The 16,455-nt window shown below is 46.5% G+C and overlaps 3 protein-coding genes across 3 annotated transcripts; all 3 read right to left on the bottom strand.

Annotated features, from left to right (window-relative positions):
* Positions 1 to 99: 99 nt before the first annotated feature.
* On the bottom strand, positions 100 to 1,700 carry LOC541929 (legumin-like protein). Its single transcript, NM_001111592.2, has 3 exons — positions 1,428 to 1,700; positions 579 to 1,305; positions 100 to 477 (listed from the first exon to the last, which is right to left on the bottom strand). Exons 1-3 carry the CDS (start codon positions 1,624 to 1,626, stop codon positions 321 to 323), a joined length of 1,083 nt encoding a protein of 360 aa, NP_001105062.1. The 5' UTR covers positions 1,627 to 1,700; the 3' UTR covers positions 100 to 320.
* Positions 1,701 to 2,239: 539 nt separating this feature from the next.
* dhar2 (glutathione dehydroascorbate reductase2) lies at positions 2,240 to 4,621 on the bottom strand. Its single transcript, NM_001175420.2, has 6 exons — positions 4,409 to 4,621; positions 4,118 to 4,208; positions 3,262 to 3,408; positions 2,988 to 3,108; positions 2,756 to 2,899; positions 2,240 to 2,666 (listed from the first exon to the last, which is right to left on the bottom strand). The coding sequence occupies exons 1-6, from the start codon at positions 4,581 to 4,583 to the stop codon at positions 2,547 to 2,549; spliced, it is 798 nt and encodes a 265-aa protein (NP_001168891.1). The 5' UTR covers positions 4,584 to 4,621; the 3' UTR covers positions 2,240 to 2,546.
* A 677-nt stretch (positions 4,622 to 5,298) lies between these two features.
* Positions 5,299 to 8,284, bottom strand: dhar1 (glutathione dehydroascorbate reductase1). Its single transcript, NM_001147572.1, has 6 exons — positions 8,188 to 8,284; positions 7,997 to 8,087; positions 7,000 to 7,146; positions 6,234 to 6,351; positions 5,871 to 6,011; positions 5,299 to 5,777 (listed from the first exon to the last, which is right to left on the bottom strand). The coding sequence occupies exons 1-6, from the start codon at positions 8,246 to 8,248 to the stop codon at positions 5,691 to 5,693; spliced, it is 645 nt and encodes a 214-aa protein (NP_001141044.1). The 5' UTR covers positions 8,249 to 8,284; the 3' UTR covers positions 5,299 to 5,690.
* Between the last annotated feature and the right edge of the window lie 8,171 nt (positions 8,285 to 16,455).

Raw genomic sequence — 16,455 nt, 5'->3', positions numbered from 1 at the left:
CATACGGCTATAGGCCCAAACAGGCCAAGAGCTTAAAGCACAGTAATAATGATGATGTTAAAAGGATAATAACAACAATTCAGAGGGCGAGAATAATAATACCTAATAATAACAATACTTTATTAACAAAAACTGCAGTTCAATGACGGGACACGTGACAGACTCTAAACCGACCGACGCACTGAATGAAGAAGAAGCAGACCGCCGAAGCCGACGCCGACGACCACCACTCTCTTTTTATTAAAGGCAAGCTAGCTAACCTAATCTAAGCACGACGACCTAACGAGAGGACTCCACCGTGGGGCTTCCGGCCTATTTTCTCAGTTGGATGGGGGAGCGAAGAAGATCTCCGAGTCGAGCCTCTTGGACCGGAACAGCTTCTCCATCTCCGGCGTGGTGTTGAACGACGCCTGCAGCACCTCCGCCGAGATGGCCTTCCACACCGACGTCTTCCCGGCCAGGTGGCTGAAGATCGGGCTGCAATGCAATGCAAGCATTAATTCACGTGCAATCAAATCTCCAGTGCAATTCGCAATAAAAAAAGATCGATGGATCGATCGATCGAGACAACAAATTACTTGGGGGTGGTGATGATGGAGAACCACTCCATGCCGGACGCGTCGGCGATCTTGGAGACGACGTGGAAGCGGGGCACGATGAAGAGGAAGCCGCCCTCGACGCGCGTCTCCAGGACGCGCACCCCGTCGGGCCCGACCACCTGGACGCGGCCGCTGCCGCGGACGATGTAGGTGACCTGGTACGCCGAGTCGCACGAGAAGCCCGGGGAGCACATGGAGTGGGCGTCGATGCGGACCAGGTCGGCGCCCAGCCCGACCTCCTTGACCAGCGGCAGGTTGGCCGTGTTGAGCACCACGACGCGGCCCCCGCCCGGGATGTCCACGTCCAGCGGCGCCTCCAGGCAGTTGAGCGCCACCCCCTCGCGGTCCCGCGGCGACGGCGCCGGCAGCGGGGACGAGGACGCCCGGACGATGCCCGAGGCCGGCTGGCTCGACACCAGCGCCGCCGCGTCCGCCTCCGGAAGGTCCCACGCGCGCGACACGAACTCGGTGGAGAAGCCCGTGAAGATGCCGGTCGCGCCCGTCAGCTGGAAGTTGGTGAATTGCCCCGGCCTGTGGCCCTTGGAGGTGTCGCCGAGGAAGAGCACCGTGAGCGGGGTCGGCGCGGCGGGGCCGTTGTGCCACCACGTCACCACGCCGAAGGGCAGCGCCAGCGCGTCGCCCTCCTTCACGGCCACCACCTTCTCCTTCGTCGCCTCTGGGAGGACGATGCCGCAGGTGCCCGTGCCTGTTGTTCGTTTTCGTTGTTCAAGGAGCATCATCGGATTCAGAGCAGAGCAGAGCAGTGCGATTCAGATATATGAATCGATAAGAGCAGAGCAGAGCAGAGCAGGCGATCGACGCGCGTACCTTGGAGGACGTAGGCGACCTTGGCTGAGTCGGAGTAGCTGGGGAGCGCGAGCCCGCCGGCGGCGAGCGAGAGCTTGGCTGCGCCGATGGAGGCGACGCCGAGCATGGGCAGGTCGGCGGGGCTCCACTCGTAGTAGGCGCCGCCGTCGCCGCCGTAGGCCTTCCTGGGCTGCTTGGGGGTTAGATCTACAGGTGCCATCGGGACGTCAAAGGAAAGGGTGGGTAGTGGTGGCGGGATCGGAGGTGAAGTGGTCGGAGGTGAAGTGGGTGTTTGTGATCAGGCGACGGGCGGCGCCTATTTATATAACGGGATGGAATGGGATGGATGACGGCGAGTAACCGTGGCTAATCTGAATCTGCGCGCAGTTATTTAGGAGTATTCTGTTACCGTAAGATAGAGCTTGGACTGGGTGGGTGGTTTCTGAGATGAGATGAGATAATTTAGTTTGGATCAGGCGTTTTGTGCGCGCGGAATCCCGCCCGAACTGGGAAGCCGCAGCACAAGGCAGCTCTTCCATCGTCTACGACTACGAGTAACAATATTTGTTCGTCCATTCCATCAACCATCGTCTAATGGCTTTCTTCTTCTGACGAGGGGGATGACGGTTGGCAATTTAGCACACCCAACACGATCGACCCTTCCGTTCTCATGAACACGCGCTAAGGCTCCACGGTGAACCAATTAAACTTTCTTTTATTAGAAAAAAACAGCAAATATATAAACTGACAGACAGAATAATATCTGCATCGCATTACCACCACGAGAGATCGGAATCGGAACACATCGTGCGCACAAACGACCACACCATGTAATGCGCGCCTACTTTGCGCCCAACATTCTCACTAGCGCGCGCTTAAGAAAGAAGATATTTCCACGTCACAAATATGCCCATCACGAGTGCAGATGCACAAGGCCATGTTATGGTGTGTAATCTTAAAAGAAAAGAAAAGAAAAAGATCGATGCAGATGCCCACGGTCCCGAACCTAACCGGCAGCGTTAGGTGATATAGAAACATGGCCACCACAACTGGGAAGTGATCGGAACATGGCACGCTGCATTATTGTTGTATCCCAACCCAATCATAATGAACCAGCAACGCACCACCGACTGCGACTGATCAGATGAGCCAGCAAGGCACGACGAGGTTGGGCGGCTTGGGCACCTTCGCCGCCCATCCCGCGATCAAGTGCTCCTTGGTGGGCTTAGTCTTGATGAAAGATTCGCGGCTGAACATAGCCTGCGGCACAAAAGACGATCGTGGGGCAGGGCAGGTCATACTCATACGGGATGTATCTCGATGAGCAAGCGCTCTGGAAATGCTACTACCTGGGTGTAGGCGTGGACGCTGGACATGCTTTCTGGCACCTTCCAGCCCTTGAAATGCTCCAGCGCCACCACCAGGTGGAAGAGCTTCGGCGCCAGGCTGAGGTCGGCGGCTGTTACTCTCTCCCCGCTGATGTAGGGACGCCCCTGCACACAGCATCATTGAGAGTGTAGGACGAAGCAGGGTCCGTCCGTGAAACAAACATAGTCAGTCAGAAGAGGTCAGGCTTATTACGTGGGCTTTGAGATGCTCCTCCAGCGCCTGCAGCTCACGCACAAGTGCCTCTTCCGAACCGTCGTCGCTGGCATCCTTGCTCATCAAGAACTTGACGAAGGATGGGAAAATCTTCGATCCCCTGTCACCACAACATCAAGCGGTAGTAGGACAGTTACTGGGGCAGGCTCGAGACTCAAAATGTACAAGAAACCTAAACACAATAAAATTTCGCACGCATGCATGCTAACAGCCAATCAACTGTTGCGCTGAGCAGGAGCGCAGGACATCTTACACTGATGCGTATTCTGGAGGCGTCGCCAGAGACGGGGCTGGGTACTTCTCCTCGATGACTTGGGTGATCACATCAGAATTAGCAATCCATTTGCCATCGCCGCTGTTGTACACGGGCACCTTGCCCTCTGGGCTGATCTTCAGAAACCTGAAAAAGGTCTTTTTTCAGTGGGTTAGATTTAGATGTGAGGATCATCACATACAGACAAAACCTGGCCCAGACTCCAAGTGGGCTTCACTCACACAAAGGCCTTGTCCAATGCCTCTCAACTGGCTGTGATCCAAGTACATCAGAACCCAATCCATTCAAGAAGACATATGCAACTCTACCAGGGAAGACACTGAATGTTCGACGTTGAACTCTAACGGTATGAGGTTTATCTTCTTTGACAGCCCCTCTTTAAGCCCCAAAAGAAATATGCACAAATATTTCAACACAAGTCTAGTGGGCTACAGCTTGTTCCTCAAAGCTAGAGAAGAATTCTGAACGATATATGAATTGATTAGTATAGAATCCAACACTAAGCAGTGTTTATTTCAAATGCCAGTTCCAGGAATACAGTTCAGTTAAACCAAGGAAATCTGCCACATCCAACGAATCCACTAAATATATCTAAAACCTCCAAAGCAAAACAAGCAGAAAGCAAAATATTCTGTCTCATATTGCTCCTGCCTTCCTGGTCTCTACTACCAGTCCATCAATGAAACTATGAAAACTACACCAGAGAAATCTCTGCCCAGAACAACTTGAGTGTAGAAAATAAGACACGACCCCCAGTAGTACTTTGTCAACTTAGTCGTCAGACCCTACAGGATACTGCTCTGGAAAATAAACAGGAAAAGTAAACGAGACGGACCATCCAGGCTTGTTACTGAGGTCAATGAGCCTCATCCGGTAAGGGACCTTCTTCTCCTCCAGAGTGAGCAGCACCCTTTGTGAGAAGGGACCTGGCAATTCCACCGAACCATGCAAACCAAGCCAAGGTCAGTGAAACAACTAGGATTTTAATTTGGGTCGAATAGGACGGAGAAATAAATGAGACCGAGATGTGGTTTCAGTAGATGAGAAGAAGCAAGGCACGGAGAAATAAATGAGACCGAGATGTGGTTTCAGTAGATGAGAAGAAGCAAGGCACGGGAGCACTCACAGTCGCCAAGCTTGTCAGGAGCCCCGACAGCAGCCTTCACGCACACCTCCACAGCCGTAGCGACGGACAGTCGCCATTGGAGATTGCGCGCCACTGACGCTGTCAAAGAGAGCATCAATGACAGCAGCAGAACTAGGAGCGCCACTTTGGTGGTGTTCTTGTGCCCTATAGCCATTGGCGTAGCTAGCTCAAGCTTCTCCCGTCAGTGCTTTTTGAATGATGTGTTGCGGCGCATGCTTCGTGCATGGGCCCAGCTATATAAACAAAGTGAACCCGATAGGTTGCTGGCCAGTCACTCTCTTCTATATCTATCTATATTTCTATGTTCGCATCTGTATCTATCCTTCTTACCTCTATCTGTTCTTCTGTATCCCTATATGTATCTATAACTATATTCTTATATATCTCTATATCTACTAGCTACTACTTAACAATATATAATATAAAAATGTATTCTTCTATATCTCTATATATCTACCACTTAATAATATATGTATCAATATCTATGTTCTTTGGTGGCCTTTATATGCCCCAAAAGAAAAAGAAAAAATTGCACAAAAATATTGCAATAATACTCTAGTAGGCTACAGCTTGTCCCTGAAAAGTAGAGTAAAAGGAGACAGACCATTCAGGCTTGTTGCTGAGGTAATGAGCTCCATCTGGTAGGAAGCCCCCTCCTTCCCCTCCAGCATGAGAAGCACCCTCTAGTCCTCTACGAGAAGGGGCCTAACACACTAAACCTCTGAAAACAAAGTCAAGACAGCAGAGAAATTTCTACCCCAAACCAATTAGATTGTAGAAAAAAAGGGCGTGAACAGAATAGCACTCTGACAATCACTCGTCGTACATTGTTGAATACTGCACCAAACATTTTCATTTAACATGTGCTTGAAAAAAACCAGGTCCGAAATATGTGATATATAGGAGAAGATAACCTGCTGCTCAGGCTATCACCAATTCACCACAGGAAAACAGAATCATGAAAGCAAGGCACAACAGAATCCACACCACAAGCATAAAAGCAGCTCCATTATTTGGTACCCACATTACAGCGCTCTCACAGCATAGGACCAAGAGATGCCCATGGCCTCAAACAAAACCAGCAACAGAAGGTAAGATGCACAACCGCAACAGCCAGAACTGAGTACTCGAGACACGGCACTGCATAATTCCAACTGAATCATGCATCTAGGCTACAGACTTGACACCTATCCACACCACTGACAAAGACTGATAAGATAAATGGATGGAGTCCACCAGGTAGCACCAAAGCACAAGGCTCTTATGCATTCACCTTGGGCGCCCATCCCGCAATCACGTGCTCCTCGGATGGCTTAGTCTTGACAAAAGATTCACGGCTGAAAAGAGCCTGCACAAAGACAAAAGTGAGTTCGATTATTTGGTTCTGTAGTATAGGTTATGGAGCTGATAGCGAAATGCAATTACTTGAACACTTGTGTACCTTGGTGTAGGCATGGACATTGGTTAGGTTTTCTGGGATCTTCCAGCCTTTGAAATGCTCCAGTGCGATCTGTAGGTGGAAAAGCTTTGGCCCCAGGCTAAGATCAGTCGCTGACACGTTCTCCCCATTTATGTAGGGGCCCTGCAAACACCATAGCATTGATAATGGTGTTAGGGAAGGCATGGTTCAATCAGATTTTATGGTGAGACTAAGCAATGCTAGAGCATCAAGTCATAAAATCCAACCAAAAATGATTCGTGTCATATCCAAGCAGATTAAGTGCACAGAAGAATGTGTTGTGTCTATTTCCCTGCTGAAAGTAGCAGCCATACCAAACAGTAAGAGGTCAAGCATTTAACTTACATGAGCTTTGAGATGATCATCCAGTGCCTGCAGCTCATCCAGAAGCGCCTTCTCTGACCCATCACTAGCATCCTTGCTCTTCAAGAACTTGACAAAGGCTGGGAAAATCTTTGATCCCCTGTCATTACAATCATAGCAGATCATGTAGCATAGGCACTAAGACAGTTGCTGAAGCTCCAAATTGAAACACACATCAATACAATAACCCAAAATAATGCTTCAGAAGAAACTTCAATCTTGCAAGTTACAGGTATTTCACAAGCTATAATTGAAACGATCAGCAAATTCTATTGCAGCTGCTTCTCATACTTAAACTCATGACCAGTATGGCTGAGAAACCTTTTTCTTTAGTAGGTATTACCTATAAAAACTACAGGTAAAACACTACTAGGTTGTAATTCTTCAGGTTCATGAATTATGAACTGCCGGCTATTTGAACATAATACACCTCCCAAATGAATTCATATATAACTAAGGTCTCAGGCTTTTAAAAAGATAATAATAATAATAATTTAGAACTTAGGCTCCATTCCCTCAGGTTGAACTGTGTACCGTCCTAGGAATTAACAGCGTGTTTGGTTTAAGGATCCAGTTACTTCCATGCAAAGCTAAATTATAATAATAATTGCAAAACTTAGGCTCCATTCAGAACATGGGGGTTTCAAGTCAAACCGTTTAACACCTTAGGAATTAAGAGAAATAGAGAATCTCCCAATGTTCAAACATAGCGTTCCCTAGCAAGATGGATGTGAGCAAAACGACTTACACTGATGCATATTCTGGAGGGGTGACCAGAGAAGGAGTCGGGAACTTCTCCTCAATGACTTGGGTGATTACATCAGAATCAGCAATGCATTTGCCATCTCCACCGTTGAACAAAGGCACCTTACCCTCTGGGCTGATGTTCAGAAACCTGAAAGAGCCATTACAGTAGGTTAGATGTGAAGATTACAAACGGACAAAAAACAAAGTCTAAATTGAGTTAATTACACCCTTGGCCCAATGAACGAAAAAAGAAGCTGCAAAATCCTCTTCAATCTTCAAATTAGAAAGTAACTATGAATTCATATGGAAAAGGGGTGCATAATTCCAAAAGGTGCCAAGTGCCATTGCCAGCATAAATTTGAGAAGCATGTTTTGCCAATCGAATATTTCCACAAATTGATGGTTTGTACGGTGAAAAACCTCAAGCCTTCTCTAGCGTGCATAAACTGGCTGTGATCCAGGTACACTATGGAACTCTAGTTCATCGGGGAAGACATATGCAACTGTACCAGACAAGATAATAAACGTTCGCTGTTGAACCAGGGCATGGGGGTTCATGTCATGATAACTTTAAGTTCTCCAGAAGAAGAAAAAATGCATAAGAATTCTCAGATAAATCTACTGACCAGTGTCATTCGTACAGTAAAAATAGGAGGCAGTATCAAACTATAGCTACAGCTACAGTTAGTTCCTGAAAACTAGAAGAAGAAAAACAAAGACCGGAGAGATCAATTCAGCAGGACACATGGGGGCCGAACAGTACAGAATACATGACTACCGTGTGGGGTTTTCCAGTGCCGCTACTCCAAGTCAGTTAGATAATTAGATCAAGGAAATCTACTGCATCCAGTCAGTCAGTTCTAGACTCTCAAAAGCAAACAATGTTCCATGTCTCAATATATAATATAAGACACCGCGTGCAGAGCAGCAGGATGCTCCTGTGGAAAATATATAATATAAGCGGAGGGGAAAGGGAAGAGAGGGAGAGGGAGACGGACCATTCGGGCTTGTTGCCGAGGTCGACGAGCTTCACCTCGTACGGGACCTTCTTCTCCTCCAGCGTGAGCAGCACCCTCTGCGAGAACGGGCCTGCCGGCAGCAGGTTCCGGTTTCGTCCAAACCAAACCGGGGTCAGCGGAACAGCTATGGTTCCGGGCGGAATCGGATACGGGGGGCGGGGAGCACTCACAATCGCCGAGCGTGTCGGGGTTCCCCGCGGCGGCCTTCACGCACACCTCCACGGCGGCCATAGCGACGACAGGCAACGGGCGGACGAGCCGGTTGGCTTCTGCTCCCTTCTTCCCGGTCGATCTGACGAGGCGAGGTGTTGTGGTTGTGCTTCTGCGCTTGCGGTGGGCCGGTGAGGGAGACCGGCATCGCGCCGGACAGGGACAGGACGGGCGTCACTGACGTGTGGGGCGAGAGGACGGTCCTGTCAGTGGGGCCCTCTTCTTGAGCCTTCGAGAACCGGGCCGTATTTGTGGCCGTGGGTGGGGTTCGGTGGGGCGGATGTATAGTGTTTCTGAAAATTTATTGATATCTATAATCTATACTATACTTAAAGCACCGGTTTCAACGGTCGTCATGCGTCATGATGTGGGGTTCGAACCCATGCCCTGATGGAAAAAGTGCAGGAGACACTATGTGAAATTGTCTAACCAGTAGAACATCACGCTAAGATGTTTTAATATTGAATATAAATTGTATATAGGTATATACGGTTTTTTTGTAAAATAAAAAATAATCGTGTCGGGCTGGGCCGAGGCTACAGCCCAAGCACGACACGACGTTCTTTGCTCTTGCAAGCATTAGGTCGTTTCTGAAACCACATTGGCGCAATTGACTACATGGTGTTTGAGGTTGCTGAATTGGATGGAACATCAATGATTTGTCACACTAACAGCAAAATGAAAGGTTATTTGTTGGTTTTAAACGTTACTAATTGCTACGAAGTAGCGTAATTTATATGGAGCGCATCCAGTTTTTATTGATGCTTGACTTTAGCAATCACTCTATATTTTGATCTATCTTTTTTATAAGTTTGACTTCATGAGACTTATTTTATAAACTTGATCTCACAAATTTTCTCTTATTTGTTCTCTGTATGATGAAATTATGTCATTTTATAATCTCTGTTCATTCAGTCAATCGTTGTGAACTCTCTTCTAATCGCTCACTTTATTGGCTGTGTTGTACAAAGACATATTTCCATGAAGTAAACAATAACATCAGTTAGCCAAATCAAAAAATATATTATACAGAGAGCGGAGACAATCAATAAAAATCTTGAATTTTTTTTTGATAGATAGTTTAGGTGGGTATTGTTGTAAGCCGTCGCAACGCACGGGGAACCGACTAGTATATTTAAAGCACCAGTTTCAACGATCGTCATACGTCATTTTTTTACAAATAACCCCTCACAGCTATTTCAAATTAATCTACTGCACGTCTATAGATGTCAAACGACGCCCGACACGGGCCACAACTATAGCACAGACACGTCATGCCGACCTGCTAACTGTGTCGGGCTAGCCCGTTAGCCCGTCGACCCATTTAATTAAATCAACGTCGGGCCAGTCCGTTAGCCCATCGATCCATTTAATTAAATCAGCGTAAAATGTTAAAAAATGGTGCAGGAGGTGGGGTTCGAACCCATACCCTGATGGAAGGAGGGCGGGAGACACTGGGTGAAACTGTCTAACCAGTAGAACATCACGCTAAGATATTTTTAATATTGAATATAAATTGTATATAAGCATATAAGTTTTTTTGTAAAATTAAAAAATAATCGGGCCGGACCAGCACTACTGGCCGAGGCTACAACCCAAGCACGACACGACGTTCTTGGCTCTTGCAAGCATTAGGTCGTTTCTGAGACCACATTGGCGCAATGGACTACATGATGTTTGAGGTTGCTGAATTGGATGGAGTAGCAATAATTTGTCACACTAACAGCAAAATGAAAGGTTATTTGTTGGTTTTAAACGTTAGTAATTGCTACGAAGTAGCATAATTTATATGGAGCGCATCCAGTTTTTATTGATGCCTGACTTTAGCAATGACTCCATATTTTGATATATCTTTTTTATAAGTTTGACTTCATGGGACTTATTTTAGAAACTTGATCTCGCAAACTTTCTCTTATTTTGTCTCTATATGATGGAATTATGTCATTTTATAATCTCTGTTCATTCAGTCAATCGTTGTGAACTCTCTTCTAATCACTCAGTTCATTAGTTGTGTTGTACCAAGACATATTTGCATGGAGTAAACAATAACATCAGTTAGCCAAATCAAAAAATATATTATATAGAGAGCGGAAACAATCAAATAAAAAATCTTGAAATTTTTTTGATGGATAGTTTACGAAGCCGTCGCAACGCACGGACAACCGACTAGTATACTTAAAAATAAATGTATAACATTTGCTAAATTGCACTCACTGAAAGGGAAATGTGCCCTTGGCCCATTTCTAAGTATTTTGGTGATTGAGTGCAAACACAAGTGCTTAAATGTGAAAATGTGCCCATGGATGAACAAAGTGTAAATCGCAAGTAAAGGTATGTTTCTAAGCCTTAGTACATTGGTTTTGTGTACTAATATTCTTGTCTAAGTGTTAGAAACAGAAAGAAGAAGAGAAGAGAAGACTTGGCTGTGTACAGCCAAGAGGCTGTTTCGGTCTGGGGCACCGGACTGTCCGGTGGTGCACCGGACAGTGTCCGGTGGTGCACCGGACATTGTCCGGTGCGCCAGGCTGCCCCAGCCGAAGAGGCCGCTCTCGGGTTTTGCTCCGGCGACTTCGGCTAAAATTCACCGGACTGTCCGGTGTGCACCGGACTGTCCGGTGAGCCAACGGTCGGCCGGGCCAACGGTCGGCCGCGCGATCGGCGCGCGACACGTGGCCGAGCCAACGGTCGGAAGGAAGCACCGGACTGTCCGGTGTGCACCGGACATGTCCGGTGCGCCAACGGTGCGCAGATCTGACTCTGACAGCAACGGTCGGATGCGCTGTTTAAGGAAACAAATCGGGCACCGGACAGTGTCCGGTGTGCACCGGACTGTCCGGTGCGCCACGAGACAGAAGGCAAAGATGGCCTTCCAGATTTGTTCCCAACGGCTCCTAGCTGCCTTGGGGCTATAAAAGGGACCCCTAGGCGCATGGAGGAGTAAATCAAGCATTCCTACAACTCTTCTAAGCACCAAGACATCAATCTCACGCATTCGTTTCATTGTGATAGCATATAGAGCTCTTGTGGAGTTGTGAACTCTTTGTGTTGCGTTGCGAGCTCTTGTTGCGACTTGTGTGCGTGTTGTTGCTCTGATTTTCGAGTCTTCTGTGCGTTGCTCATTCCCACCTTACTCCGTATTTCTTTGTGAACTCAATTGTAAGGGCGAGAGACTCCAAGTTGTGGAGATTCCTCGCAAACGGGAAAAGATCAAAGGAAAGAAAAACACCGTGGTATTCAAGTTGATCATTGGATCACTTGAGAGGAGTTGAGTGCAACTCTCGTCCGTTGGGACGCCACAACGTGGAGTAGGCAAGTTTTGTACTTGGCCGAACCACGGGATAACCACCGTGTCAACTCTGTGATTGCTTTCTTGTGGTTATCGTGTTTTGAGTTCTCTCTAGCCACTTGGCCATACTTGTGCTAACCCTTAACAAGTTTTTGTGGCTTAAGTTTTGAACTTTTACAGGATCACCTATTCACCCCCCCTCTAGGTGCTCTCAATTGGTATCAAAGCCGTTCTCTTTAAAAAGGGACTAATCGCCCGAAGAGATGGATCCTAAGGGGAAGGGAATTGTGATCAACGACAAAGAGAAGGAGTCCTTCGTCAACGAGCCAAGGGATGACAAGTCCAATGACTCGGGCTTGGGCCACAAGCGAAAAGATGGGAAGAAGAAGAAGACAAGACGCATCAAGGAGATCGTCTACTACGACAGCGATGAGTCCTCTTCTTCCCAAAAGGACGACGACCACGACAAACAAAAAGACGGTTAACTCAAACTTTTCTTTTGATTATTCGCGCATTCCATATAGCTCAAATGCTCATTTGCTCCCCATTCCACTTGGCAAGCCTCCTCACTTTGATGGAGAGGACTACGGATTTTGGAGTCACATAATGCGTACTCACCTATTTTCTCTCCATCCAAGCATTTGGGAGATTGTGGAAAGTGGAATGAAATTTGATAGCTCGGATAGCCCTTCATTCATTAATGAGCAAATCCATAAGAATGCACAAGCTACCACTGTTCTTCTAGCTTCATTGTGCAGGGATGAATATAACAAAGTGAGCGGCTTGGATAACGCCAAGCAGATCTGGGACACCCTCAAGATTTCTCATGAGGGGAATGACGTTACCTTGCTCACCAAAATGGAGTTGGTGGAAGGCGAGCTTGGACGATTCGCGATGATAAGGGGCGAGGAGCCAACTCAGACATACAACCGGCTCAAGACCCTTATCAACAAAATAAGGAGCTACGGAAGCACGCGATGGACGGACCACGACGTCGTCCGACTAATGCTCAGGTCCTTTACCGTTCTTGATCCTCATTTGGTGAATAATATTCGTGAGAATCCCAGGTACACCAAAATGTCGCCCGAAGAAGTCCTAGGAAAATTCGTCAGCGGGCGAATGATGATCAAGGAGGCAAGGTATGTGGACGACGCCTTGAATGGACCGATCAACGAGCCGCAACCTTTTGCTCTCAAAGCCACAAGGAGCAAGGAGGCACTACCCAGCAAGGTGGCGCAAATTGAGGCAGCCGGTCTTAATGATGAAGAAATGGCCCTCGTCATCAAGAGATTCAAGACGGTGCTAAAGGGTCGCAATGGACAGCCGAGCAAGACTAAGACCAAGGGGAAGCGATCATGCTTCAAATGCGGTAAGCTTGGTCATTTTATTGCTAACTGTCCTGATAATGAAAGTGACCAGGAAAAGGGGAACAAAAGGGAGAAGAAGAAGCACTACAAGAAAGCCAAGGGCGAGGCGCATCTAGGCAAGGAGTGGGATTCGGATTGCTCCTCCTCCGACTCCGACAATGAGGGACTCGCCGCCACCGCCTTCAACAAATCGGCCCTCTTCCCCAACGAGCGTCACACGTGTCTCATGGCTAAGGAGAAGAAAGTAAGTACTCGAAACTCTACTTATGCTTCTTCTAGTGATAATGATTCTAGTGACGATGATGAAATAGACTATTCTAGTGTATTTAAAGGTCTAGATAGAATTACAATTGGCAAAATTAATGAATTAATTGATGCATTGAATGAGAAGGATAAACTCTTAGAGAAACAAGAGGATTTATTGTATGAAGAGCATGATAAATTTTTAGAAGCTCAAAAATCTCATGCTCTAGAAGTTAAAAGAAATGAGATGCTTACTTGTGAATTATCCTCATGCCATGAAACAATTTCTAAATTAAAGAGCATTAACGATGAGTTGAATGTTAAGATAGAAATAGCTAGTAAATCAACAACTTGTGTAGAAAATGTTGCTATTTGCAATAGATGTAAAGAATTTGATATTGATGCTTGTAGTGAACACATAGCCTCTATTGCAAAGCTAAATAATGAAGTGGCTAGTCTTAATGTCCAACTTAAGACTAGCAAAAGTGAATTTGATAAGTTAAAATTTGCAAGGGATGCCTACACAATAGGAAGACATCCCTCAATTAAGGATGGGCTTGGCTTCAAGAGGGAAGCCAAGAACTTAACAAGCCATAAGGATCCCATTCCCGCCAAGGAGAAAGGGAAGGCCCCTATGGCTACTAGTGCTAAAAGGAACCATGCATTTTTGTATCATGATAGAAGACAAACTAGAAATGTAAGTCATGATGCTTTTGATTCATATGTTTATGATTCTCATGCCATGTTTGCTCCTAGTTCCTCTTATGTGTATGATAGAAATGTTACTAGGAGAAATGTTGCTCCTAAAAGAAATGCTATTCATCATGTGCCTAGAAGGAATGTTATTCATGCTCCTAGGAAAATTGCGAATGAACCTTCTACAATTTATTGTGCTTTAAATGCTTCCTTTGCTATTTGTAGAAAGGATAGGAAAATAGTTGCTAGGAAGTTAGGGGCAAAATGCAAGGGAGACAAAACTTGCATTTGGGTCCCTAAAGATATTTGTGCTAACCTTGTAGGACCCAACATGAGTTGGGTACCTAAAACCCAAGCCTAAATTTGCCTTGCAGGTTTATGCATCCGGGGGTTCAAGCTGGATTATCGACAGCGGATGCACAAACCATATGACGGGGGAGAAGAAGATGTTCACCTCCTACGTCAAAAATAAGGATTCCCAAGATTCAATTGTATTCGGTGATGGGAATCAAGGCAAGGTAAAAGGTTTAGGTAAAATTGCAATTTCTAATGAGCATTCTATCTCTAATGTATTTTTAGTAGAGAGTCTTGGATATAATTTGCTATCTGTTAGTCAATTATGTCATATGGGGTATAACTGTCTATTTACAAATGTAGATGTGTCTGTCTTTAGAAGAAGCGATGGTTCATTAGCTTTTAAGGGTGTATTAGACGGCAAACTTTATTTAGTTGATTTTGCAAAAGAAGAGGCCGGTCTAGATGCATGCTTAATAGCTAAGACTAGCATGGGCTGGCTGTGGCATCGCCGCTTAGCACATGTGGGGATGAAGAACCTTCACAAGCTTCTAAAGGGAGAACACGTGATAGGTTTGACTAACGTGCATTTCGAAAAAGATAGACCTTGTGCAGCTTGTCAAGCAGGTAAACAAGTGGGAGGAGCGCATCACAGCAAGAACGTGATGACCACTTCAAGACCCCTGGAGCTGCTGCATATGGACCTCTTCGGACCTGTCGCCTATCTGAGCATAGGAGGGAGTAAGTATGGTTTAGTTATTGTTGATGATTTTTCCCGCTTCACTTGGGTGTTCTTTTTGCAGGATAAGTCTGAAACCCAAGGGACCCTCAAGCGCTTCCTCAGGAGAGCTCAAAATGAGTTTGAGCTCAAAGTGAAGAAGATAAGGAGCGACAACGGATCCGAGTTCAAGAACCTTCAAGTGGAGGAGTTCCTTGAAGAGGAAGGGATCAAGCACGAGTTCTCCGCTCCCTACACACCACAGCAAAATGGTGTGGTAGAGAGGAAGAACAGGACGCTCATCGATATGGCGAGGACGATGCTAGGAGAGTTCAAGACCCCCGAGTGCTTTTGGACGGAAGCCGTTAACACTGCTTGCCACGCCATCACTCAACAGGGTCTACCTTCATCGCCTCCTCAAGAAGACATCGTATGAGCTACTAACCGGTAACAAACCCAATGTATCGTACTTTCGTGTATTTGGGAGTAAATGCTACATTCTAGTAAAGAAGGGTAGAAATTCTAAGTTTGCTCCCAAAGCTGTAGAAGGGTTTTTGTTAGGTTATGACTCAAATACAAAGGCGTATAGAGTCTTCAACAAATCATCGGGTTTGGTTGAAGTCTCTAGCGACGTTGTATTTGATGAGACTAATGGCTCTCCAAGAGAGCAAGTTGTTGATTGTGATGATGTAGATGAAGAAGATGTTCCGACAGCCGCTATACGAACCATGGCGATTGGAGAAGTATGGCCACAGGAACAAGATAAACGAGATCAACCTTCTTCCTCGACCATGGTGCTACCCCCAACTCAAGACGATGAACAGGTTCATCAACAGGAGGCATGTGATCAAGGGGGAGCACAAGATAATCATGTGATGGAGGAAGAAGTGCAACCGGCACCTCCAACCCAAGTTCGAGCGATGATTCAAAGGGATCATCCCGTCGACCAAATTCTGGGTGACATTAGCAAGGGAGTAACTACTCGATCTCGATTAGTTAATTTTTGTGAGCATTACTCCTTTGTCTCTTCTATTGAGCCTTTCAGGGTAGAAGAGGCCTTGCTAGATCCGGACTGGGTGTTGGCCATGCAAGAGGAGTTAAACAACTTCAAGCGCAATGAAGTTTGGACACTGGTGCCTCGTCCGAAGCAAAATGTTGTGGGAACCAAGTGGGTGTTCCGCAACAAACAGGACGAGCACGGGGTGGTGACGAGGAACAAGGCTCGACTTGTGGCAAAAGGTTATGCCCAAGTCGCAGGTTTGGATTTCGAGGAGACCTTTGCTCCTGTGGCTAGGCTAGAGTCAATTCGAATCTTGCTAGCATATGCCGCTCACCATTCTTTCAGGTTGTACCAAATGGATGTGAAGAGCGCTTTCCTCAACGGGCCAATCAAGGAGGAAGTGTACGTGGAGCAACCCCCTGGCTTCGAGGATGAACGGTACCCCGACCATGTGTGTAAGCTCTCTAAGGCGCTCTATGGACTTAAGCAAGCCCCAAGAGCATGGTATGAATGCCTTAGAGACTTTTTACTTGCTAATGCTTTCAAGGTTGGGAAGGCCGATCCAACTCTTTTTACAAAGACATGTGATGGTGATTTGTTTGTGTGCCAAATTTATGTCGATGA

Source organism: Zea mays, chromosome 8 (genome assembly GCF_902167145.1).
Source record: "Zea mays cultivar B73 chromosome 8, Zm-B73-REFERENCE-NAM-5.0, whole genome shotgun sequence".
Classification (NCBI taxonomy): domain Eukaryota; kingdom Viridiplantae; phylum Streptophyta; class Magnoliopsida; order Poales; family Poaceae; genus Zea; species Zea mays.
The sequence above is the reverse complement of the archived record's forward strand: the minus strand, read 5'-3'. Positions and strand labels throughout refer to the sequence as shown.

What these genes read in the sequence shown, in the direction of transcription:
- LOC541929 (NM_001111592.2), bottom strand. Translation starts at nt 1,626, where the DNA reads ATGGCACCTGTAGATCTAACCCCCAAGCAGCCCAGGAAGGCCTACGGC. An exon ending in GGTCGCCTACGTCCTCCAAG is followed by an intron (nt 1,306 to 1,427) that starts GTACGCGCGTCG and finishes AACGAACAACAG; the next exon opens with GCACGGGCACCTGCGGCATC. An exon ending in TCCATCATCACCACCCCCAA is followed by an intron (nt 478 to 578) that starts GTAATTTGTTGT and finishes ATTGCATTGCAG; the next exon opens with CCCGATCTTCAGCCACCTGG.
- dhar2 (NM_001175420.2), bottom strand. Translation starts at nt 4,583, where the DNA reads ATGGCTATAGGGCACAAGAACACCACCAAAGTGGCGCTCCTAGTTCTG. An exon ending in TCCTGACAAGCTTGGCGACT is followed by an intron (nt 4,209 to 4,408) that starts GTGAGTGCTCCC and finishes TGGAATTGCCAG; the next exon opens with GTCCCTTCTCACAAAGGGTG. An exon ending in GCGTCCACGCCTACACCCAG is followed by an intron (nt 2,667 to 2,755) that starts GTAGTAGCATTT and finishes TTTGTGCCGCAG; the next exon opens with GCTATGTTCAGCCGCGAATC.
- dhar1 (NM_001147572.1), bottom strand. Translation starts at nt 8,248, where the DNA reads ATGGCCGCCGTGGAGGTGTGCGTGAAGGCCGCCGCGGGGAACCCCGAC. An exon ending in CCTCCAGAATATGCATCAGT is followed by an intron (nt 6,352 to 6,999) that starts GTAAGTCGTTTT and finishes TTGTAATGACAG; the next exon opens with GGGATCAAAGATTTTCCCAG. An exon ending in ATGATCATCTCAAAGCTCAT is followed by an intron (nt 6,012 to 6,233) that starts GTAAGTTAAATG and finishes TGGTGTTTGCAG; the next exon opens with GGCCCCTACATAAATGGGGA.